This window comes from Gopherus evgoodei, chromosome 5 (assembly GCF_007399415.2).
Source record: "Gopherus evgoodei ecotype Sinaloan lineage chromosome 5, rGopEvg1_v1.p, whole genome shotgun sequence".
Lineage (NCBI taxonomy): Eukaryota > Metazoa > Chordata > Testudines > Testudinidae > Gopherus > Gopherus evgoodei.
The window spans coordinates 30,516,159-30,541,871 of NC_044326.1; the positions used below are offsets into that span (position 1 = coordinate 30,516,159).

General features: G+C 39.0%; 1 protein-coding gene across 6 annotated transcripts in view; it reads left to right on the forward strand.

Moving 5' to 3' along the window:
• The window catches only part of CC2D2A (coiled-coil and C2 domain containing 2A), a 158,014-nt gene that overhangs the window by 36,511 nt on the left and 95,790 nt on the right, over positions 1-25,713 (forward strand). For all 6 annotated transcript variants that reach the window (XM_030563106.1, XM_030563108.1, XM_030563107.1 and 3 more), the window contains 6 exons: positions 937-1,073; positions 3,915-4,046; positions 7,365-7,574; positions 12,678-12,784; positions 19,355-19,495; positions 20,311-20,467. In XM_030563106.1, coding sequence (XP_030418966.1) covers positions 937-1,073; positions 3,915-4,046; positions 7,365-7,574; positions 12,678-12,784; positions 19,355-19,495; positions 20,311-20,467 — 884 coding nt within the window. The remainder of the gene's footprint in view (positions 1-936; positions 1,074-3,914; positions 4,047-7,364; positions 7,575-12,677; positions 12,785-19,354; positions 19,496-20,310; positions 20,468-25,713) is intronic.

Here is a 25,713-nt window from a genome sequence, read left to right on the forward strand (position 1 = left end):
GACCTAACTAAATTGTCTCATATGTTAGACCAGGGGTAGGCAACCTATGTCTCTTTGAAAAGTGCCAACTGTCTTCTATAGTTTTCCACCTTGGGCTTGTTGAGAGGCACGCTAAGCAACCTTAGGTGCTCACTAACTTAGTGGTCATATTTCCCAAAATCCAGTGTTGAGGCAGGAGCCTTTGCCAAGTCACCTCACTGGGCCTGCTAAATCCTCAAAAGCTTTTGCTTCCCAGCCTCATTCTGTGAAGGAGGAGGAAAAAGAAATAGAGCCATCAGTCTCTCAACTCTTCCCAAACCCATTAGCAGTATGTGCTAGCATTGGCATCTGGATCGTTCTGAATGTCAACATCTTTGATGTTGGTATTCTTGAGTTCTCAGTTCTGGGTGCTTTGTGTCCGACAGCATCAGCTTTCAATTGCCTCAGTGTTGGCGAGTGTATTCTTGATTTAGTGGAGAAAACAGACTGATAATTAGATCTGTGCTCCTTATATACACCCCAGTATATATACCCAATTGTATAGAAAAGTGAGGTGTGAGGATGTAGTTAGTGCGGGTGTAAAACTCCAGTGGGTGCTGCTATCTAGAAAGTTTTGAGTTCATGCCCCAGAGTGCATGAATCAACTATACTGGGAAATAATGCAGGCTATGCCCAAAAATGAACAAACAACGTCAAAACACTATCACTAGTAGAATGTTGTTATAAATTTATACTATAGATCTATCCTTATTATGGAAATAAGAGCTGCTTTGGTTATGTACATAAACAATGTTTAGTTATTGACATCAGGCAAATTTCACAGACAGCATTTTTAAGGTGTTCCCTTTGCAGCAGCAAAATATCTATGTAGTTTTTAAAAAGCAGTATAGGTCCTTAGAAAGCTAATAAATTATATCTCCAGTTATAAAATATCTTACATATTTGATTTCTCTTTAGTGCCTATGTCTCAGAAGGTGCCTGAAAACATGCAGCCAAGGTACATAGAAGATGAGGGTCTTTACACAGGAGAAAGGCCCATAGTGTCACTATCTAATCAAAACATTCTAGAGAACAGAATACTGAGACAGGAGCAGGTAAGTCATCACTACATTATTACTCGTGTCTGGTTCAGGTTCTTTTTATGTCACAAACAGGAGTGTCCAAAATTCAGACCCTTTCCTTATGATTATTAATTTTTTATTTTGTTACCCTTCAGGTGAAGCATGAATAATCAGATTAGCATATGGGCCATATATATTAAAAAAAAACAGTCTGAGAGCAGTATCAGAATTTTTGAAGGTTTTTATCAGAAAGTAAGCATTTTGGGGGGAATTGGCAACAACGGAGTGCTTCAGGCCAGGTACCTCCCACTCAAACTGTATCTTTCAACAGAGAACAAAAATGTGTTTTCTTTGTCTCTGACAATGTTCTGCAGGTATTAGTGCAATAACGGGTTAAATCCAAAATTATCTTAAGAAGGTATTATTAGACAATGTTGTTATGCGGACAACACTACACAGGATCTTTTCAGGGGGCAAGACAAAGGTGCCACATTTATTATGATAATACAATTTGATTTATGACCAATAACTAATATCTAAACACACACACACCCTCCAGATGTTCTGCAGCTGCTGTATAGTTACCAGTCTTGAACATAGCTTGAGTTCGTGGCTTGGGATTGTAGCTTGTGGCGGCTAACTGGCCAGGAAAGCCGGGCACAAGGAAAGGCTGGGTTTGCCCTCCCATGTTGGCAGCAGAACGTTACCCTCCCAAAACCTTCCATCTCACCCATCCTTTTTATAGGCTTTAGTTTGAATCCAGAATCTATAGGTCTTGCTGTGACACGCTGCCTCTGGGTTCGGTGTCATTGATCACCCATCAATTGCAGACGTGACTTTCAGCCTCGGACCTGGCTTTGATCTTCCTTCTATTGTGCCTTTGTTCTTTTCTTTTTAGGATGGACTCTTCTTACTTTGTTAGGGCTGTGGTTTGCATTTTCAGCCATTGGTGTTTGAACTCTATTTCATCAGGACAGACTGGTGCTGGAGGTTGATTCCATCATCCATACATACCTCATTCACAGATTTAACCAAAACTAATAAGATTACAGCAGGGTTTGCAAAAATGAAGGTTGCAGCAAGCTTTTTCAAAATGGAGTAAGCATTTTAAAATGGGGTTTGAATTACAATATGGCAAACAATGAACAGAAGTTACAATATAGGCAAGTGTAAAAGCAGCAAAGAGTCCTGTGGCACCTTATAGACTAACAGACGTATTGGAGCATGAGCTTTCATGGGTGAATACCCACTTTGTCAGATGCATGTAATAGAAATTTCCAGGGGCAGGTGTGTATATATATGCAAGCAAGGAGCAGGCTAGAGATAACGAGATTAGTTCAATCAGGGAGGATGAGGCCCTCTTCTAGCAGTTGAGATGTGAAAACCAAGGGAGGAGAAACTGCTTTTGTAGTTGGCAAGCCATTCACAGTCTTTGTTTAATCCTGAGCTGTTGGTGTCAAATTTGCAGATGAACTGAAGCTCAGCAGTTTCTCTTTGAAGTCTGGTCCTGATGTTTTTTTGCTGCAAGATGGCTACCTTTAAATCTGCTATTGTGTGTCCAGGGAAATTGAAGTGTTCTCCTACAGGTTTTTGTATATTACCATTCCTAATATCAGAATATGCCTGTTAGTCTATAAGGTGCCACAGGACTCTTTGCTGCTTTTACAGATCCAGACTAACACGGCTACCCCTCGAATACAGACAAGTGTAGTGGATGGAAAACAGTGAACAGAAGTTACAATACTGAAACAGTGCAAGTCTCAGTGATTTAAGCAGAAATTGGATTGACAGTGAAACTTACAAGGGCAACTGGCTGAACAGCTATAACTGGTTTTATGAATGAATGTTGTTTCATTCATAAAACTTTACTTATGACGTTACATTAATAAAGTGAACAATTAAAAACAATTTCATTCATCAGTTCTACAATGTGACCTATCAAATGGAGCATTGGACTGGGACTTAGAAGACATGGCTTCTATTTCTAGCTCTGCTAATAGCCTGCTGGGCGACCTTGAGTAAGTCATGTCACTACTCTGTACTTCAGTTTCCCATCTGCAAAATGGGGATAATGATAATGAATTATTTTATAAAGTGCTTTGCTATCTGCTGATGAAAAGTGTTATGGAAGAGCTGGTTATTGTTATTATTTATAAGAAAATTAAAGTAAATCAAAAGTGAGCACTATAAAATTTAATTTAAGATTTGCATAACATCTTGGTTAGACAGATTAAGACCATCAGAACAGCCATATTGGGTCAGACCAATGGTCCATCTAGCCCAGTATCCTGTCTTCTGACAGTGGCCAATGCCAGGTGCTTCAGCGGAAATGAACAGAGCAGGTAATCGAGTGATGCATCTCCTGTTGTCCACTGCCAGCTTCTGGTACTCAAAGGCTAGAGACTCCCAGAGCACGAGATTGGATCCCTGACCATCTTGGCTAATAGCTATTGATGGATCTATCCATTACATTTCTTGTAGTTTTAGCAATATCAACAAGCATGCAGTTTGCATCATATGCCTTGTGTACATTAGCATGTTTCCTAAAATGTGCAAGGTTGGGAGATTAAGAAAAATAGTGACATAGGGAGGATTCAGACAGGATCCTTAGATGTATCGCCTTTGGGTCTGGGGCTTGTCAGTAGGCTGCAGTATACTCAAAATTTTCTGTGTGAATCAGCTAAAACACATGGGGGATGCCACTCACAAGTTACTTATGCTTTAAATTGTTTTGCTTGTTTGCTTCCTTAAAGAAAAAGATTTAAAAGCTGTGTCTCCAGAAATGTGGGATCTTATTTTCTGGAATAATAGTATAATTGCAAATCATTCCCATATAAAAGTTACAAAAAATGTTATCTACTTTATTATTCATAGGGAAAAAGGTGGTTTGGAGATGATGGCAAACTCTTAGCATTGCCTAGTCCAATTAAACAATATTCTACGAGACCGCCAATATTTTCATTGGAGGAAGGCATAGAACCAGAACTTGAAACATTGTATAGAAAGGTAGGTTGCATTTCATATATGTCATTACTGTGACACCATTTAGTATTGGTTACTATACTCTCAGGAATCCTTAACTATGAAATTTTAGGACCAATTCAAGGATTTGTCTACAATGAGTGTCTTACACTGTTATGGCTAGACCAGTCCAAACCCCTAAATGTGGTGTCCTCATGTAAAAAGTGACTTGCACTGGGTTAAGCTGTACCAGTTCAAGTGTCTTTTTACATTGGTGCAGCACATCTAGCCTAGGAGTTTGCACAGTGAAGCTGCATTGGTGTTGCTACACTTGTGCAAAGAAAAGAATAATCTAGTGTGGGCAGGTTCAAACAGGCTCTGTTTCACTTCAGTGACTCTATTTCTGAAACCTTTCTTAAAGCTTTCTTTCCGTCTTTGGAGAAACCATGACACATTAGCATATAATAAGGCTTCCACTTTTGTGAGATGAGAATTCTTCCAGCTGCTGCTGCACTACCAGTCTGAAAGTTGCTCATCAGCTGGCCCTCGTGACAATTACAAACACATAATTCTCCATCAAATCTAGTCCCACAGGTCTATTAATGGGCCTGCAATGCAGAAAGAGGCAAAACTAAATCTGCACTTCATTGGCAGGGAAGGACTAACCATACTCATCTAGAGATGCATTCCAGTCTCTGTTCTGCTTTCACAGTGCAAGCATGTTGGCTAAGGGTAAAATTGCAAAAATACCTAATTCCCATTTTCAAAAATAACTTAGGCCCTTAGGAGTGTAAATCCTGCTGAATTTTGGTGAGACATAGGCTCATATATGTCCAAGTCACTTTTGACAATGGGACTTCAGCTCCAAAGTCACTTATGGCCTTTTGAAAATTTTACCCAATATCGCTCCTGCTGCAGAGCTGAAACAAAGGCAAACCAAAGAAAATCAAATTAAAAAAAGAAAAATGTAAGAAAACCAGGGCTCTTGTCCTCTACAATCTCTGAATTGATTTCAGGTTTGATTCTCTGTGCAAAAGGGGAGCATCACCAGTGCATTATTCCTTCCTGAGGGACTCTATCTGATAAGAACAGCCATATAAGATGGTGCATAAGCTTGTTGAGAAGACAAAGCATAAGTTCATCTGGTTCTGCGCTGGAGCCCCTTGATAAGTACTTCAAGTGCATGTAGGCAAGCTGTGTCGACTTTTGTCAGGAAGTAGCAAGGGCATAATGATTGGCCAGGCCAGAGGTTCCCTTGGTCCCTCTCACCATGCCCGGAGAGGAGCAGTGCAGCAACTGAAGTCCTCTTGGCTCTGACAGAGAGCCTGCAAGCTGCACTCCATCACCACCTACCCTAGTTGTGATGGTACTTGTACGTGGAATATTTGATTAGCCATCCCAGCATCAGGCTCTTAAGAAGAGATCAGCTGAGGCCAGTAAGGAGCACGTTGTGCTCTTCTGCCAGTCTTGGTTGCAGTTGCTTTACTGTGAAGAATATCTGATCAGCCACTCCTGCCTTCCTTTGGGCTGTGGAGGCCTGTTGCGAAGCAGCTGAATCCCCTAGAAGACATTGTAGACAGTGGTAGGGGGATGCAAGATCCAAAACACTGTCCCTAATATCCTTTTCCCTTGAACTTAAATCACAGATCTCACTGGGCCTGACTAACATGAGTATTCCCCTGCAGCATTATAGGGAAGCAAGGTGGCCTTTTTACCTCTCCTGGTCATACCAGTATAACTAGAGGGAAAGCCACTTCTCCAGAAGAAAGCAGAGCACACCCCAAACCAACTGACCAGGAAGAAATTTGGTGGGCTTTCCTGCTCCCAATTCCAGCTTCTCCATATGGCTCCTTCAGTGCCAAGTCTGAGCAGAATCTCCAGTTCAGAGTCAGACGAATTCATTTTGCAGGTTGCTGGCTATTTGGCATCTCAAGCTTTCATCCTGGAACTCAAGGAGAATTCCTTGGTGCTTCCTCTTCCTGCCTGAAGTTATTCCTCCTCCCAAAGAAAAGCTGCCAAGCACTTGATGTTGGCCACATCAAGTTGTTTAGGAAATCTAAGGCCCTCTTTGTGTTATATCACTCAACATCAAAGGGGTAGAAGCCTGTATCAAGATGGATCTTCGGGGCCATTTTGGAGGCCCACAGGATAAGGCTTGCCTCTTCCCTCTAATATCTGGGCTCATTTCCTAAATCATGGCAGCTTCCTGGGAAAATTGCTTAGGGGAAATGTCTAAAGCAGCCAATTGGTTTTCCCTGCGTATGTTCACTGAGATCCATATACTGGTTCTGTGGACCTGAATTTAATGGCAAATAGGTAAGGCCCTACTTGAATTGTGGGATGATTGTCAAAAAAATGCGGCTAAGTTGCAGACAAGCCATGGAAAATGGCAGAAAAGTAATAATGGACCTTATTTGTGGAAATAAAGTCTATTATTATTATTATTATTTTCTGCTCTTGGCTGCCTGGGATTAAGAGTGGGGGCTCTTGCTGCTGGGCACCTGGGGCTAAAAGCGGGAACATGGTACTGATAGCAGGGGCACCACTGTCAGCTTACCAGGGCTGAGAATGGGGGGTTCCCGCTGTTGGCCAGCTGGAGCTGATAGTGGGAACACAGGGCTGATAGCAGGGACTTCCACCATCAGCCACCCTGGGCTGAGAGTGGAGGTTCCTGCTGTTGGCCGCCTGGGGCTGAGAGCTGGGGGCTAGGGCTGACAGCAGGAACATGGGGCTCCCACTGTCAGCCCTGAGCCCAGAAGGGCTTGCATGTCAAAATGGTGGTAGAAGCCTAACATTGCAGAATCTGCAATAACACAAGTTAAGTAGGGCCTTACAAATAGGAGAATTTTTCTTGCTGGCTGAAAATTTCCTTTTTTCAAGAATCCACATCCACAGATTCAATCTATCCTGTGTTGATTGGGATGCAAATGAGTTGTATTCATATGTTTCTATTTAACTAGTTTGGCTGTGCCTATTTGCTGTGCACTGGGTTTATTAGTGTTCTCAAGTATTGTTTTCGTAGGCAATACTTATCATGCAACTTTTAGTCAAGAGTAATTGAAGTTATTGAGCAGGACATTCAGGTGAGTTTGCCATTGATGGACAGATCTGGTTCTTTTTTTTTTTTTTTTAAACTGTAGTGTAAAAGATCTGTTGATAGGTCTGTAGAGCTGGATTCTTAAAGCAAGGATTTTTTTTTTTGATTAAACGATACATTTTCTGTTCTAAAAACTCAGGTACAGGCATGTTATGATTAGGTATAGACAAGTGGGTTATTGCCTGTCACAGGACCATCTTTACAAGCTTTAATGCACACGTCAGAATAGTCTTAAATAGTTCACTCTTTTATTTTCTTCATTTCAGGCAATGAAACCTATGCATGCTAACCAATATATTGTTGGATCTGGGGACCCTCAGGGACAGTTTCAACTGGACATTGATATTTCTGGGTTAATATTCACCCATCATCCCTGTTTTAGCCGTGAACATGTTCTGGCAGCCAAATTGGCTCAGTTGTATGATCAATATCTAGCAAGAAGACAGCAAAACCTTACCAAACTCCTTACAGATAAGGTATTTTCATTGTATGCTCTAGCGTGTTGAGATACTCAGTAGCTAGTTTAAGGTTAAAACTGAATTTGAGTCTTCAGAATGTAGCAATGTAACTTCTAGCTTTGTGCCATGAATAATATATTTTGTTGAAAATAATCCTGTTTTTCTGTAAAGTTTTAACCCCCCCCAAATATTTGTTCTTTAACATCAGATCAAATGAATTTCAATTGAAAGCTGATTAAAATGTGTCCAACAGCATAGTGAAACATTACTCCATGTTCAGTGCAGATCTACCTGTTTGTTTATTTAAAATAGAATCTCTAAAGGGATCTGAGATACAAGTCAGTAAAATTGTTTTAATACAATAGAATTTACATAGCATCCTTTATACAGAGTATCAAAAATGTTTTGCAGTGAATGGTAGATATGGCTTTACCGAGTTGTGTACAGTGACTCAGACAGGCAGAAAGGGAAAAACAGCATACAAAGATGGAGAAAGGTGAGTGAAGCTTAGTCTCAGTTCTAGGTGAAAAGGAATACAATTATTATTTGTTTCCATTGTATTGACATGAATTCCTTACCTTGACATTTTTAAGGAAAACAGTCATCTTTATAAATACTTGATTCCATTAAAATAAAATTCTAGTTTCCAGCTTTATATCTGTGCTAAATATTATGATTTTATTTATATATTGTCACACTTAATATATTTATCACCAAAACCTGGTGGTGTAATAAATGAAGACGTTGGGATATGAGAAGTAATTCCAGGCATGAGAATAAGAAAATTTAAGATCAAGCATGAGAAATTTAAGACACAGGATCATAATTTGAGAAAGTTACAATCAACTGAAAATAGGAAATGCTTGTCCCTACCTTGTTTAGTACTGTATCTGAAATTATCAAACTGAGGCTTACTGTAGTTTTACGTCTGTTTCACCCATTGTGAGACGATGATTGTGTAGACAGGAGAGATTTAGATTTATTAGGAACTGGGGAAACTTTTGGGATAGGGGGAGCCTATACAGGAAGGATGGGTTCCACCTAAACCAAAGTGGAACCAGACTGCTGGCACTTAACATTAAAAAGGTTGTAGAGCAGTTTTTAAACTAAGAGATGGGGGAAAGCCGATTGCTGTAGAGGAGCATGTGGATTGGACAGAGACTTCTCTTAGACGAGAGTCTATTGATAGAGATTCTCTAGGTTTTAGTCAGGAGGAGAGGATGGGAGAGGATAAAGTATGAGCCAGATCAGATGAGAAACATTCACATAAAAAAGAATCTGACACATCAGAAAAGGGCAGACAGACAAACAGTGACAATTTTTTTAAGTGCTTGTACACAAATGCTAGAAGTCTAAATAATAAGATGGGTGAACTAGAGTGCCTTGTGTTAAAGGAGGATATTGATATAATAGGCATCACAGAAACCTGGTGGAGTGAGACTAGTCAATGGGACACAATCATTCCGGGGTACAAAATATATCGGAAGGACAGAAGAGGTCATGCGGGTGGGGGAAGTGGGGGAGGAGGAGAAAGGAGTGGCACAATATGTGAAAGAAAATGTAGAATCAAATGAAGTAAAAATCTTAAATGAATCCACATGTTCCATAGAATCTCCATGGATAGTAATTCCATGCTCTAATAAGAATATAACAGTAAGGATCTATTATCGACCACCTGACCAGGACAGTGATAGTGACTATGAAATGCTAAGGGAGATTAGAGAGGCTATCAGAATTAAGAACTCAATAACAGTGGGGGATTTCAGTTATTCCCATATTGACTGGATACGTCGCCTCAGGACGAAATGCAGAGACAAAATTTTTCGATACTTTAAATGTCTGCTTCTTGGAGCAGCTGGTACGGGAATCCACAAGGGGAGAGGCAACTCTCAATTTAGTCCTGAGTGGAGTGTAGGAGCTGGTCCAAGATGTAACCGTAACCACTAGGAAATAGTGACCATAATATAATAACATTTAACATCCCTGTGGTAGGAAGAACATCTCAACAGCCCAACACTGTGGCATTTAATTTCAAAAAGGGGAACTATTTAAAAATGAGGAGGTTAGTTAAACAGAAATTAAAAGGTACAGTGACTAAAGTGAAATCCCTGCAAGCTGCATGGATGCTTTTTAAAGACACCATAATAGAGGCCCAACTTAAATATATACCCCAAATTAAGAAACACAGAAAAAGAACTAAAAAAGAGCCACAGTGGCTTGGCTTAACCATGTAGAAAAAGCAGTGAGAGATAAAGAGGCATATTTTAAAAAGTAGAAGTCAAATCCTAGTGAGATAAATAGAAAGGAGCATAAACACTGTCAAATTAAATGTAAAAATGTAATAAGAAAAGCCAAAGAGGAGTTTGAAGAACAGCTAGCCAAAAACTCAAAAGATGATAACAAAATGTTTAAGTACATCAGAAGCAGGAAGCCTGCTAAACAACCAATGGGGCCCCTGGACAATTGAGATACAAAAGGAGCACTTAAAGATGATAAAGTCATTGCGGAGAAACTCAATGAATTCTTTGCTTCAGTCTTCACGGTGGAGGATGTTAGGGAGATTCCCAAACCTGAGCTGGCTTTTCTAGGTTACAAATCTGAGGAATTGTCATAGATTGAAGTGTTACTAGAAGAGGTTTTGGAATTAATTGATAAACTTAACAGTGACAAGTCACCGGGACCAGATGGCATTCATCCAAGTGTTCCGAAAGAACTCAAATGTCAAATTGCAGAACTATTAACTATGTTTGTAACCTGTCGTTTAAATCGGCTTCTGTACCCAGAGACTGGAAGATAGCTAATGTAACGCCAATATTTAAAAAGGGCTCTAGAGGTGATCCTGGCAATAACAGACTGGTAAGTCTAACGTCAGTACCGGGCAAATTAGTTGAAACAGTAGTAAAGAATAAAATTGTCAGACACATAGAAGAACATAAATTGTTGGGCAAAAGTCAACATGGTTTCTATAAAGGGAAATCATGTTTTACTAATCTATTAGAGTTCTTTGAAGGGGTCAACAAACATGTGGACAAGGGGGATCCAGTGGACATAGTGTACTTAGATTTCCAGAAAGCCTTTGATAAGGTCCCTCTTATTGTGGTATAAGAGGGAAGATCCTTTCACGGACTGAGAACTGATTAAAAGACAGGGACAAAGGGTAGGAGTAAATGGTAAATTTTCAGAATGGAGAGGGGTAACTAGTTGTGTTCCCCATGGGTCAGTCCTAGGACCAATCCTATTCAACTTACTCATAAATGATCTGGAGAAAGGGGTAAACAGTGAGGTAGCAAAGTTTGCAGACAATTCTAAACTGCTCAAGATAGTTAAGACCAAAGCAGACTGTGAAGAACTTCAAAAAAATCTCACAAAACTAAATGATTGGGCAACAAAATGGCAAATGAAATTTAATGTGGATAAATGTAAAGTAATGCACATAACCCCACCTATACATACAATATGATGGGGGCTAATTTAGCTAGAACTAATCAGGAAAGAGATCTCGGAGTCATTGTGGATAGTTCTCTGAAGACGTCCACGCAGTGTGTAGCGACAGTCAAAAAAGCAAACAGGCTATTAGGAATCATTAAAAGAGGGATAGAGAAGAAGACGGAGAATATCTTATTGCCCTTATATAAATCCATGGTACGCCCACACCTTGAATACTGCGTACAGATGTGGTTTCCTCATCTTAAAAAAGATATGCTGGCATTAGAAAAGGTTCATAGAAGGGCAACTAAAATTATTAGGGGTTTGGAACGGGTCCCATATGAGGAGAGATTAAAGAGGCTAGGACTTCTCAGCTTGGAAAAGAGGAAACTAAGGAGGGATATGATAGAAGTATATAAAATCATGAGTGGTGTGGAGAAAGTGAATAAGGAAAAGTTATGTACTTGTTCCCATAATTTAAGAACTAGGGGCGATCAAATGAAATTAATGGGCAGCAGGTTTAAAACAAATAAAAGGAAGTTCTTCACACAGTGCACGGTAAACCTGTGGAACTCCTTGCCTGAGGAGGATGTGAAGGCTAGGACTATAACAGGGTTTAAAAGAGAACTAGATAAATTGATGGAGGCTAAGTCCACTAATGGCTGTTAGCCAGGATGGGTAAGGAATGGTGTCCCTAGCCTCTGTTTGTCATAGGGTAGAGATGGATGGCAGGAGAGAGATCACTTGATCATTACCTGTTAGGTTCACTCCTTCTGGGGCACCTGGCATTGGCCACTGTCAGTAGATAGGATACTGGGCTGGATGGACCTTCCGTCTGACTCAGTATGGCCATTCTTACATTCTTATTGTCAAGATTAGGGTGAAAGAAAACACCAGAAAGAAATTTATTTGAGAGGAAGAGTCTTGTAGTTAAGGCACTAGATGGGGACTCAGATTTAGTTTAGCCTACCTGAGTGACATCGAGCAAGTCATTTAATCTCACTGTGCCTCAGATTCCTATCTGTAAAATATGGGTAACAGTAATTCCCTATCCTCTCTGGAAGTTGTGAAGAAAAATTAATGAATTTTTGTGAGATGCTTAGATACCAGCACGATGGAGGGAAGGTAAATAGATATACTCAGCAGAAATGCTAAAGTATTTGGTTAGATTTGAATCCTGAACAGATTTTTCATAGTGTGTTTATTTACCACATTAATATATTTAGCCTTTTTTGCTATTTAAAGTTTGCTTTGCTTTCAGCTGAGTAATGATCATAGAACATTTTGTCCATCAAGGTGATGTACTGTAGACAAAATGTTTACAAGCAGCTCAGTGCTTGTTTCATTAGTCTATAGATAAGTAGGAGTGATCCTCTTCAATATTTGTTTGCAGTTCCATTGCCCTTGTTTCAAGTTCACTCCTGTCATGACTGTTGAACCATGAATACTAATCTATGAGGTTTCTGTAGTTTTTGATTTCACTCATGAATCTCTGAAATCATCATTTGAGGAGATACAAAGTGGGTACAGAAACTAAATCCTTCATCTGTTTCCAATTACCTTGTTGGAGTGGCAGTTTCCTGTCATTTAGTGGCTAACTGGTTCATTTCAGGTTACAATGTGTGCAGTACAGTTTCCTCCATAAAATTTGAAATTATCTATGAATTGTTGGTTTGTTTTTGCCTTTTGTTTAAGCTGCATGCTCTGAGGAATGCTGTACAGAGTAGTTTGGACAACAGTGGAACCAGTGTCCCAAATTCTGTAGCACAACAGAGCGTAACTGAATATAAATTTGTAATCAGGTAGGTACAGATTCATTAGATCACTTTTTTCAGAATTTTATTCCTTTTTTCTTTCTTCACGTGTACAGAGCTATAAAACCATGCCAAACTTGACACTTTGTGGTAAAGTATTATGCATGTGAAGTAAACAGCCCAGGTTACGAATAAAGAAATATGTATACAAAATCAGATTGTGCAGTGTTTCAGATTACATTCCAAAAATCATTTTAATTTTGTTTTTTTTTACTGGTTGATGAATCGTCAGAAATTTATATAGAGCACCAGACAGCCATATATATTTAACTTGATTAATAAATGTATATGAAGTTTCAAAGTGATACAAATTTAGTATACATGATGTATGCCCTTCTTCCCAGGATTCCATTGTCTAGTTGAAAATAGTAGTCCTGGAAACCCAAGCAATGAAATTATTATTCTGCTTTTTTTTCACTGTTAACTTTACTGTATTCTTGTAAAAAATTAATAGTCACAAACAACAGACACTACAGTTGTCAGCTACACTATAACTATGCAATATGGGGCATTCAGATTTCTCCACTTGGAGAATCTCAGTTTATAACAGTAAGGGTGAATTCTTGGCCCCATTGAAGTCAGTGGGAGTTTTACTCTAAGGATTTTTCTTCTTGGTAGGCCAAATACTAGAGAGCAATTTAATTACAAACATAGTCAAGTCTGATTCCAGCCAACAGAGGCTGTTGTTACATGTAGTCAGTACATTACATCCCTATGGGATAAAGCTCATTGTCAAGCATATGAGGTTTCTAAGAGCCTAAACCCAAGTCAGAAACCAATTGGTATTAGATCATACAGGACTCATAGACATAAGCTAAACTGCACTAAACTCTTGTAATGTTCACTCTTAATTGCCTTTATGTGGTGAATATGGTAAGGTGTGAGGGAAATATGCACTGATGTCACTAGTGCTTTGTTGAGAAAAAAGAAAACTTCAGTCTATAGGCCTGTCAATTTGGCATTTTTCATGTGGAGTCAAATAAGCTATCACTTTTCATGTGTACTAAACTATTTTTTCCCCCAAATTGTACACTTTTGTGGGGACTTGGATTAATTTTAGATGTGATTGGTTTCAGTCTCCAATCTATTACAAGCAAAATTTACATAATTTTTATTTAGCTTGTGATAATACAAAGTTAAATGGTAAATTTTCCTTCTGCTTGTTGTAAAGAATGATTTTTAAAACATGTTAGTGAAATTTGTGAATGTTTTATTGCTCCTAAAGGAACAACGTATTTCTGGAGAAAGTTTTGGAACATTTTTCGTTTTCTGACAATTGTCAACATCTGAGCAGTATCTGTCATCAGTTGGGAACAGCTGTTATTCCCTCCTGTGTGGCCTAATTGTGGCAAATTAAATTTTAATTTAATTCAAAAGGGGGATTTTATCTTACATAGTTGGAGTCATTGCTAACTAAAGGCCCCATTCAGCACTCCCTTCAGAACTCCTGGGCCTTAAGAATTTATATATATTATTAGTTTTGAATCAGTGACGCTCTCTGCAGATGTAAGAGCCTACCTGCATGGAGCTCATAGCAGGACTGAAGCTTAGGCCCTGATCTAGCATAGGAGTGCACCCTTCTACCCACACAGAATCCTATTGAAATCATTGAAGCTGCATTTGGGCACAGGGGTGCACTTGTATGCAGTGAAGATTAATCCTTAGTGACTATTCTGCAGGTAGAAAAAAATGCCTGCTGACTATGAAAGGAAAACTTTAGACTATCAACATGGTTGTATAATCCCCAGGTATAGTTTAGATGCTAAAGTCTCTTAAATTATACTCCTTTAATTAAAATATTTAATGCTGTAGTTTTAATTACCTAATGCTTAGGTCACAATAAAAGATTCTTAGGATTTCTGAACCTACTGAATACATTAAGTAGAGAGCGCACCATGGTCACCATTAAATAGTTAACATTTGCCAACAGTACCATACTATTGTACCTGAGAGATTACAGTATTTCCCACTACTTATAATTAGGACTTAATGATGGTATCCTAAATATCAGAGTGTTATTTAGTGTTGACTTTTTAATGGTGATCGCTATGGTAGTGGTTGGAGCTCAAATTACAGCTAGGAATCAAAAGAGTTCTGGGTAAAAATTGATTTCATACTGGGATGCTTACTCATTGTGAGACTTTGTGGAAAATAACTTGACCTCTGTCTCAGTCATCCTGGCTGTAAAACTGGATACATTCAAGATCTCATTTGGTTTTCAGTGCCTCATTAGACTTTATTCACTATGAACAAATACATTACAGAAAAAGAAAATGCATTTGGCCATGGAATCTAATTTGTGTTCGTATCTTCTGTGCAAAAACAAATGTGCATGAAGGCATTTTTTAAATGACTCTCTTCAGGCCCTATGCATTACTTTACATGACAGAGTCATTGCAAATACTGGTCCTTGATAACTACAGACATGAGATAAATTAACTGTTTCATAAACTCCATTTGTCCCTTGAATGCTTGTTCTTAATTAGAAGCATGTTGTTTCTATATATTAGTAAGTGATTGGTGGTATCCTTCACTTCCGGATAGAAAAGAGGACTTCCTTTTTTATTTGAAAGTGTATTGTTCCTTTCTGGTCCTAGGAAGCTAATTGGTTGCTGAAATGCTCTCAGTTAAACTCTGAGAACCTTTCCATTTTGGTTGATGTCAGTGGACTCGTTGAGTATGCTTTGGTTAGGCCTGGTCTACACTACGCGTTTAAACCGATTTTAGCAGCGTTAAACCGATTTAACGCTGTACCCGTCCACACTACGAGGCCCTTTATATCGATATAAAGGGCTCTTTAAATTGGTTTCTGTACTCCTCCCCAACGAGAGGAGTAGCGCTAAAATCGATATTACCATATCGGATTAGGGTTAGTGTGGCCGCAAATCGACAGTATTGGCCTCCGGGCGGTATCCCACAGTGCACCACTGTGACCTCTCTGGATAGCAATCTGAACTCAGATGCAATGGCCAGGTAAACAGGAAAAGCCCTGTGAACTTTTGAATTTCATTTCCTGTTTGCCCAGCGTGGAGCTCTGATCAGCACGGGTGGCAATGCAGTCCCAAATCCAAAAAGAGCTCCAGCATGGGCCGTACGGGAGATACTGGATCTGATCGCTATATGGGGAGACAAATCTGTTCTATCACAGCTCCGTTACAGAAGACAAAATGCCAAAGCGTTTGAAAAAATCTCCAGGCTACACAGTGCTGCGTGACAAGCATAACGGAAAGCCAAAGAATCAAATGGACAGTCATGGAGGGAAGGGGTACTGAGGACTCCAGCTATTCCACAGTAGTCTCCGAAAAGTATTTGCATTCTTGGCTGCCATTGTAAATTGGCAATGAGATGACGGCTATCTGTCGTTCTGTACTGTCGGCTGCTATCATGTGTTTGAACCTACAGGCATTGGGAGCCTGTAGGTTCAAACACATTGTCCGGCGTGGTTCAGGGTATAGCTCATCAATGTACCTCCTCCCCCCCGAAAGAAAAGGGAAAAAAATCGTTTCTTGACTTTTTTTTAATGTCACCCTATGTGTACTGAATGCTGCTGGTAGACGTGATGCTGCAGCAGTAAAGAGCAGTATCCACTCCTCTTCCCTCCCTGGTGGCAGACGGTACAATATGCTTGATAGCTGCTGAATACCCCTGGCTGGCCTCAGGTGAGGCCGGCGGGGCGGGGGGGGGAAGCGCCTGGTTAAAAATAGGAATGATTCCTGGTCATTCCCAGTAGATGGTACAGAACGGCTGGTAACCGTCTTCATCATAGCAACTGGGGGCTGAGCTTCAATCAGCCCCCTCCCTTCATGTGTAAAGAAAAGATTCTGTACTGCCTGGACTATCATAGCAGTGGGATGCTGGGCTCCTCTCCCCCACACCTCTTAACGTCCTGCCTGGACTATCACAGCAGCTGGAGGCTGCCTCCCCCTCATTTTATCTCACTTACAAGTCACTGTTTCTTATTCCTGCATTCTTTATGACTTCATGACACAAATGTGGGGGGACACTGCCACGGTAGCCCAGGAAGGTTGAGGAGGAGGGAAGCAACGGGTGGGGTTGTTGCAGGAGCAACCCCCGTGAATGGCATGCAGCTCATCATTTCTATGGGATCTGACACAGAGCAGCTGTGCTCTCTGATACACTGGTTCTCTAGTACACTTGCCCCATATTCTAGGCAGGACTGACTCTATTTTTAGATACCATAAAGGAGGGATTGACTCGGGGAGTCATTCCCATTTTTGCCTGTGCGCCACCGGCCGACCTCAGCCAGGGGCACTCATAATAGCAGCAGATGGTACAGAATGGCAGATAGCCGTCATCTCATTGCCAATTTACAATGGAAGCAGACGGTACAGAACGACTGATAACTGTCTCTGCTATCATGCAAAAGCAAATGAATGCTGTTGTGTAGAGACGATACTGCAGCGCTGTCAGCGGAATCCAGTACACATATGGTGACAGTAAAAAAAAAAAAGCTGAAGAGGCTCCCTGGTTGCCGTGCTATGGCGTCTGCCAGGGCAATCCAGGGAAAAAGGGCACGAAATGATTGTCTGCCGTTGTTTTCCCGGAGGAAGGAATGAGTGACGACATTTACCCAGAACCACCCGCGACAATGATTTTTGCCCCATCAGGCACTGGGATCTCAACCCTGAATTCCAAGGGGCAGGGGAGACTGCGGGAACTATGGGATAGCTATGGAATAGCTACCCACAGTGCAATGCTCCAGAAATTGATGCTAGCCTCGGACCATGGACGCACATCACCGAATTAATGTGCTTAGTGTGGCCGCATGCACTCGACTTTATACAATCTGTTTTACAAAACCGGTTTATGTAAAATCGGAATAATCCCATAGTGTAGACGTACCCTTAGTTTCTCATATGTTGCTGTCATGCCAGACCATATGAAATCATAGGGCTATAAAGTGTAGTTTTTTGCGGCAATAAGAGGTGTTTACTTTATGCCGCAGGGCCACTCTGCTTTTACTGCTGAATCATATTTAGCTTTTACATATGCCCATGTCAAGAGAATAATGCAAAGGCTCTGATTATATTAAAATCAAGCATATTTTTAAAGAATCATTTTTATAATTTAAATATTTGATTAAAGATATTATTGAATTGAAACTTAGGGTATATCAACACAGCAAAAAAAACTGTCAGTGAGTCTCAGAGCCTAGGTCAACTGACTCGAGCTCTCAGAGCTCAAGCTGTGTGACTAAAAATAGCACTGTAGATGTTTCCACTTGGTCATATTAGCACATGTATTAAAAACAATATATGTTACATAGGAAACTAGCACAAAGGAATCCAAGAGAGGGAGCAAAACAAATACAAAACAAACAACACTGTAACAAACAAACTGGAAAAAAAACATCGAGGAGTCCGGTGGCACCTTATAGACTGAAAAATTTATTTGGGCATAAACTTTTGAAGGTAAAAAAACCCACTTCTTCAGATGCACTTCAGTGGTGTTTTTTTACCCATGAAAGCTTATGCCCAAATAAACCTGTTAGTCTTTAAGGTGCCACTGGAGTCCTCACTGTTTTTGTGGATACAGACTAACACAGCTATCCCTCTGATAAACTGGAAAGGAAGATACATTTTGGTTCTTGACTGGAAACATGCAATGGACTTCTGGCAAACTGAGACTAATTTCCCTGGAGTGTGGCAAGCCACGATAGTCAGCAGTTCCAGTCCCAGTGATCTCATTTGCCATATTAGTAAATTGATGGGCCTCTTGTGTAAGACACTGAATCATACTTGCCAATACAGATTGCGGAGTGCAGTATCTTGGAAGGTCTGTATTTAATCTCTATAAAAATTATTTAAAAACAGAAGCAAAGTTAGTACAAGTAATGAATATAAGCTACTGAATATCCAGGTCTTAACTTAGAGGGTATTGTAGTACCATATTATAGAATACTATCTTTTAGGTTATATCATTTAAAAAAAAAGTCAATTGTTACAGCCAGGACAGTGTTGACAAAAGATTATGTTCATCCAAAATAGTCATTTACATAGGAAATGTTTAGTCTGGTCTTCAAGAAGTACATAAGTGTATATGTAAGTGCTTAAGGAAAGGCAATACCAATACCATAATGCAATGGAAGACAGAAATGATTCCAAGTCAAATATCCCTTCCAAGTCAAAAGAAGTTAATTTTGTTAGTGTTTCAAATCCTCTGGGGCCATGACTTGATTTACATTACTTCATAGCAGAAGCATAATTATCCTGGGTTGCTGTTTACACACATTGACTTTAAAATGTTTTTAATAATGTATGGTTTTAATAAGCCTTTGTATAAGAGATGGAGAGCTCAAGATAATTAACTGTAATTAAAGTCGCATTGTCCAGAATTCAGCAAAATAGAATGCAGAGCTTTAACAAAAGCCACATCCTGTCATCTTCAAGTATGAGTTTGTTATACTATCTTGGATTGTAGTGAAGTCCATCAATTAGATTGAAAACCACACCATGTCTTTTTTCAGTATTATAAGTTCTCGCTGTATTGTTCCATCTACTTATGCAAGTTTAAGTTTCTACATATATATATTTATAGGCAAACCAGAAGACTTCGTGATGCTGAACAAGAAAAAGACCGAACATTGCTGAAGACTATTATAAAAGTTTGGAAAGAAATGAAATCCCTGCGTGACTTTCAGAAGTTTACTAACACACCCATGAAACTCTATTTGAGAAAGTATGTTTTGATAACATTTTTGTTACTTCATGTGCTAGCAGTGGGATTTTATTGCATGTTGCCATATTTAAGAGTTCACAAGTAACACAAAGAAGGCACAACGATAAGCTTTTAGTAACAAGTTCTCGTATCACTTTTTTTCTTTTTTAAGACAACAAGTAATTACAATAACAGAGAAATTACTAGAGGGTAATGTCCAAAGTCAGAATTGTTTAGTTCGTTGTGGATAGTTACTATTTGCTGTCAATTAGCATCTATCACAATTCTTAAAACTAACCTTATCTCTTACACCATTTTGAAATCTTATAACTAAATACTAGATATAAATTGTTGTTCTTAGAATATCTCTCACATTTTATGCACTCATGTAACTACCTCTGTGTTTATTACAATTTCATTATAATGTGCAAGACAAGGGAAAAAGAATTACTAATTACTGCTGACCATTAAAAATTGTCTTGAGGAATAATTTTAGTATTCTTCATATATTATTATTACATTATTTATTAGTATTATTGTAGCACTTAGGAGCCCTTGGCATGGCTCAGGACTCTATAGGGTTTGTTATTTCATAATAAGAAGTTTATTAGGATTCCAAAGGCCTGCTTTGCGTTCAGAGCTTCAGAAACTATGACAAAGATAACCTAGTAATACTACTGTATCCTATATGCTGAAAATTGCTTGAAAACTTACCGGTACATGAAAGCATAGGTTAAATGTGAATGAATTTATCAACAGAATACATTATTGTTATAATGAAAGGAACCAACAGTAGGGTACAATATATTTATAAATTATAATTAATTGTTTTGAAGGGAAGAGGTTGACCAGAGATCAGATAAAAAAATCTATGAAGCAGAAATTCAGGCTGAAATAAATGAACTATTAGAAGAATACATGGAAGAGTATGAAAAGAAAATGGAAGAATACAAAACTGAGCTACAAGAGTGGAAATCTTGGAAAAAGGCACAGGTTTGTGTAAACAACACAGCCTATAAAATTGCATTATTGCCAAGTGTATTTTTAAGATATCTCTTGTTATGGTAGAAATAGCTTGAAGATGAGTATAGCCATCACAAATTGTTAAGTGTAATGGAGTTCAGTTGAGTAAATTATTTCTGTTTAGGATTGTTACTAAATTAACTTATTTAAGTGAAATAGCTGTAGTGGAGTAGAACAAGTTAAACTTTCTCTAAGATGTTTATTCTATAATGGTGGTTGTTTTGTCTGATGTTGGTTTTCAAACTTCTTCGCTTACATTTCAGCACTTAAATGATTTCATTAGATTAGATTAAACCATTTTGCTGTATGCATGTTAAATTCAAGTCCCTGTGAGTGTGAATGATTTTCCTTGTTACTTCAGGAGTTAAAATGAATATATTTCTCATAGTTAACAGTGAAACAATAAGATGTTTCTGGTGAACTTCAATACCTAATGTCCAATTACATCAAATAACTATTTAAAACTAGAAAATGCAATGAACTAATGTACTAGTTTTTCACTTCTTCAGAGCTTTATTAATATTTGTCTTAGAATACAAATTAAGGGCTCAGTTGTTCCTTGAAGATACAGCTGTGTGCAAGAGGAGGGGATTCCAAGGTACACAGAACCAACTATGATCGCCAGAGATGATTGTCTAGAGAAGCCACAATACTTTCCAGAGCTTCCTGGCAGTACAGCCACAATATCATCCTTTTAAAGAATGAAATGTGTGCTCTTTGCAAGCCTGGGCAGCTCTGGTCCCAGAATGGGAAAGGTCATGGCCCTGCTCCCTCCACACTTCCTTTGAGAAGCACTAGGAACTCTGAGGAGGAGGAGGAGGTGTCTGAGTAGTGTAAGGATTTCAATTGCACTTTGCCCATGCAGCTTCTTTTAGCGGTCTTTTGCACCAACTATCATTTTGTTCAGGCACCAGCTATCATTTCTTTCAGGAGAAGCCCATGTGTCAAATAATAGGGGCCTTGTCAATTAAGATTGGGGTGCATTCATTAAACTGTGTAATATATTTTCATTAATAAAAAATGGTTTTTGTTACCGCTATCACTTTGTTTCTTCCGGGGCCACTCATTCTCCCCGGGACTAATAAAATAATCTACCTGAAAAGTGCGAGTTTTAGTATGTCATGGTTGTTAGCATAGAAAGGCAGAGGAAGAAAGATGGATAAATGCTTTTAGCCTTTGTCTTAATAGCACTTCAACAAAGATGGCCTGTAAATATTCCCACTTATGGGCTACACTCCCTCAGCAACTCCCTTTGCCCCAACTGTCCTGAGTTTGGGGACCTTCTGGTGTTGGTTTATCTGTGATATGATAGTACCTACATATCATCATTAGTAATAAGGGCCCCCTTGTTCTAATCATTGTACAGACACATGATGTAAAGACAAATCTTGCCCCAAAGAGTTTACAATCTAAATATATTATGAGAGATAACAGGTAGAAATAATGAATAGATGGGGGGAAATGCAAGATACCAGGAAGACAATTATGATCAGTGTAATCCAACACAGGAGCTGCCTAGCAATTGATGAGTGTCTTGTAGCTCTCATAGCAGAGTTGACTTGTAAAGGTGAGATTTGAAGGAAGATACAGTAGTGACTATGCTAATTTTTGGGAGAGCTTCTCCTATGTATAAAGGTTGTAATTGGAGGAAGAATGAAGGTGTTGAGGGGAAATTTGTCTATGGGCAATGAAAGATGCTTTTGTTGATAGAGCAGAGGTGGGGGTTGACAGCTCAATAACATATAAGAGGTAATAGGCAGGGTGAGGCTAAGCCAGAAAGAACCTTAAAAGCAAAGGCAAATAATGTTTGATGCAGTGGAGAAGGGGCACCAGTGGAAGGATGCAGAAAGGGGGATGATGTGGTTGGAGCCAGAAGCCAGGGTGTTCTTTGCAGTGGCTTTTTGAATGGATGAAGAAGGGGAGAAAAACAGTTCCTATTGGGACCTGTAACCTTTGATTTATGTGTTCTCAATTAGTAACTTAAAAATAAGGAATAAAACCAAACTGAATTCTTTAAGGTTTGAGCCTCCAGAGTATTTACAGCTAGTTTAATGTAGTGGAGGTCTGTGAATGGTACAGAGTGCTAAAATTAAAAACTTTATTTAATATAAAATATTTAAGCAAGCAGGCATTACAGTATAACCAGACAATGTGTTTATACTCTCATTTTTAGATGAAGTACTGCATTTAGGGGTGATTAATCCCTAATTGAGAAGAACGAATATAGTCGTTTCTCTAATGGTACCTTGATGGTGGATGGGCGTGTCTAATCTAAAATTAGTGCACTACCATTTTTATAATCAATTATAATAATACCCCTTAATTAACATTATGTCCACATTTTATCATAATTAAATATATTTTACTTTCACATTAGCTATTTAACATTAATTGTCATTTTAGTTAACATCTGTGTAAATACCATACCAGTAACTATCAATATAGATCAAACTATCAATTTTCCAGACCTTTAACATTTTATCTAAAACACCTATAAAAACTAGTTAGGACCAAAACACGTTTACAGCATAACCAGGAATTGTGTCCTAATTTATCTTCAACTTGCCTCTAAATTGTCTCACTTTACGTTACTCATATTTTACCAGGCCTCACTTAACTATTGTCAAGCATGTTTTTACAAAATAGATTTTTAGGTGTTTCTATGTAAATATAAGCAAGCATCATCTCTATAGGCTACAGACCAGACAAGGCCTTACATGTTTGAAACTGAGATTACAAAAGGATCTATGATCCTCAACCACCTCAGGTCCTTTATTTTTTTAAGTTAGGTGCGGGTATATAGACCTTCACTCCATGCCAGGAGAGTACTTTTTTGGTGTATGGGGGTTGTGGTGCTTTGTTTTTTGTTTTTGTTTTTTAGCCTCAGATATCCTGATAGTTTACTATCATTATTGAGTTTTGATATCTTAGATTATAGTCTGAAGAGTTTCTAGATAATTTGGTGGGCATAATAAAAGGAGCAGAAGGAAGAAAGATGATAAAAAAAATAGAGCAGAGTAATGCAAAAGAAAAGCAAGCATGGGTGTTAGAAATAACAGTTGTACAACCAGGGCATGATGAAATGCATCCTAGAATACTCAAGGAGTTAATAGAGGAGGTATCTGAGCCTCTAGCTATTATCTTTGGAAAGTCATGGGAGACGGGAGAGATTCCAGAAGACTGGAAAAGGGTGAATATAGTGCCCATCTATAAAAAGGGAAATAAAAACAACCCAGGAAACTACAGACCAGTTAGTTTAACTTCTGTGCCAGGGAAGATAATGGAGCAAGTAATTAAAGAAATCATCTGCAAACACTTGGAAGGTGGTAAGGTGATAGGGACTAGCCAGCATGGATTTGTAAAGAACAGATCGTGTCAAACCAATCTGATAGGATAACGAGTCTTGTGGATAAGGGAGAAGCGGTGGATGTGGTATACCTAGACTTTAGTAAGGCATTTGATACGGTCTCGCATGATATCCTTATCGATAAACTAGGCAAATACAATTTAGATGGGGCTACTGTAAGGTGGGTGCATAACTGTCTGGATAACCGTACTGAGAGAGTAGTTATTAATGGCTCCCACTCCTGCTGGAAAGGTATAACAAGTGGGGTTCCGCAGGGGTCTGTTTTGGGACTGGCTCTGTTCAATATCTTCATCAACAACTTAGATGTTGGCATAGAAAGTACACTTATTAAGTTTGCAGACGATACCAAACAGGGAGGGATTGCAACTGCTTTGGAGGAAAGCGTCAAAATTCAAAATGATCTGAACAATTTGGAGAAATGCTCTGAGGTAAACCGGATGAAGTTCAATAAAGACAAATGCAAAGTGCTCCACTTAGGAAGGAACAATCAGTTTCACACATACAGAATGGGAAGAGACTGTCTAGGAAGGAGTATGGCAGAAAGAGATCTAGGGGTCATAGCAGACCATAAGCTAAGTATGAGTCAACAGCGTGATACTGTTGCAAAAAAAGCAAACGTGATTCTGGGATGCATTAACAGGTGTGTTGTAAACAAGACACGAGAAGTCATTCTTCCGCTCTACTCTTCCCTGGTTAGGCCTCAATTGGAGTATCGTGTCCAGTTCTGGGCGCCATGTTTCAAGAAAGATGTGGAGAAATTGGAGAGGGTCGAGAGAAGAGCAACAAGAATGATTAAAGGTCTTGAGAACATGACCTATGAAGGAATGCTGAAAGAATTGGGTTTATTTAGTTTGGAAAAGAGAAGACTGAGAGGGGACATGATAGCAGTTTTCAGGTATCTAAAAGGGTATCATCAGGAGGAGGGAGAAAACTTGTTCACCTTAGCCTCTAGTGATAGAACAGGAAGCAATGGGCTTACACTACAGCAAGGGAGATTTAGGTTGGACATTAGGAAAAAGTTCCTAACTGTCAGGGTAGTTAAACACTGGAATAAATTGCCTAGGGAGGTTGTGGAATCGCCATCTCTGGAGATATTTAAGAGTAGGTTAGATAAATGTCTATCAGGGATTGTCTAGACAGTATTTGGTCCTGCCATGAGGGCAGGGGACTGGACTCGATGACCTCTCGAGGTCCCTTCCAGTCCTAGAGTCTATGAGTCTAGTTTAACTAGATGTGGGAATCAAAGGGAGAATTTCTACGGTCTGTGGTATGCAAGAGCTTATGATCATGATGGTCTCATTTGTCATTAAAATTTGTTAATCATAACATTCAATTAATAAATTTATACCAATGTAAGACAAATATTTCAACAAAACTGTCATGTTGTTATTTGAACATTCCCTAAAACAGTATTTCTGAGAGAGACATTCATGCGATCTATTGACTGATCAGCAGTTACTGTACTATTAATTAGATACATGGTGCTCCATGGCAGGTAAAGTCTACCAAGCAGATAAGAATTATACTGCTCCAATCCCCATGTTCAGTTGTAAGTTCATAGATTCCAATGTCAGAAGGGACTATTGTGATCATGTAGACTGACTTCCTGTATAATGCAGGCCACAGAACTTCCCCAAAGTAATTCCTAGAGCGTATATTTTAGAAAAACCTTCAATCTTTGATTTTAAAATGGCCAATAATGGAGACTCCACCATGAATCTTGATAAAGTGTTCCAGTAGGTAATTCCTCTGACTATTAAATATTTATGCCTTATTTTCAGCCTGAATTTGTTCCAGCCATTGTATCATGTTATACCTGTCTCTGCTACATAGACGAGCCCATTATCAA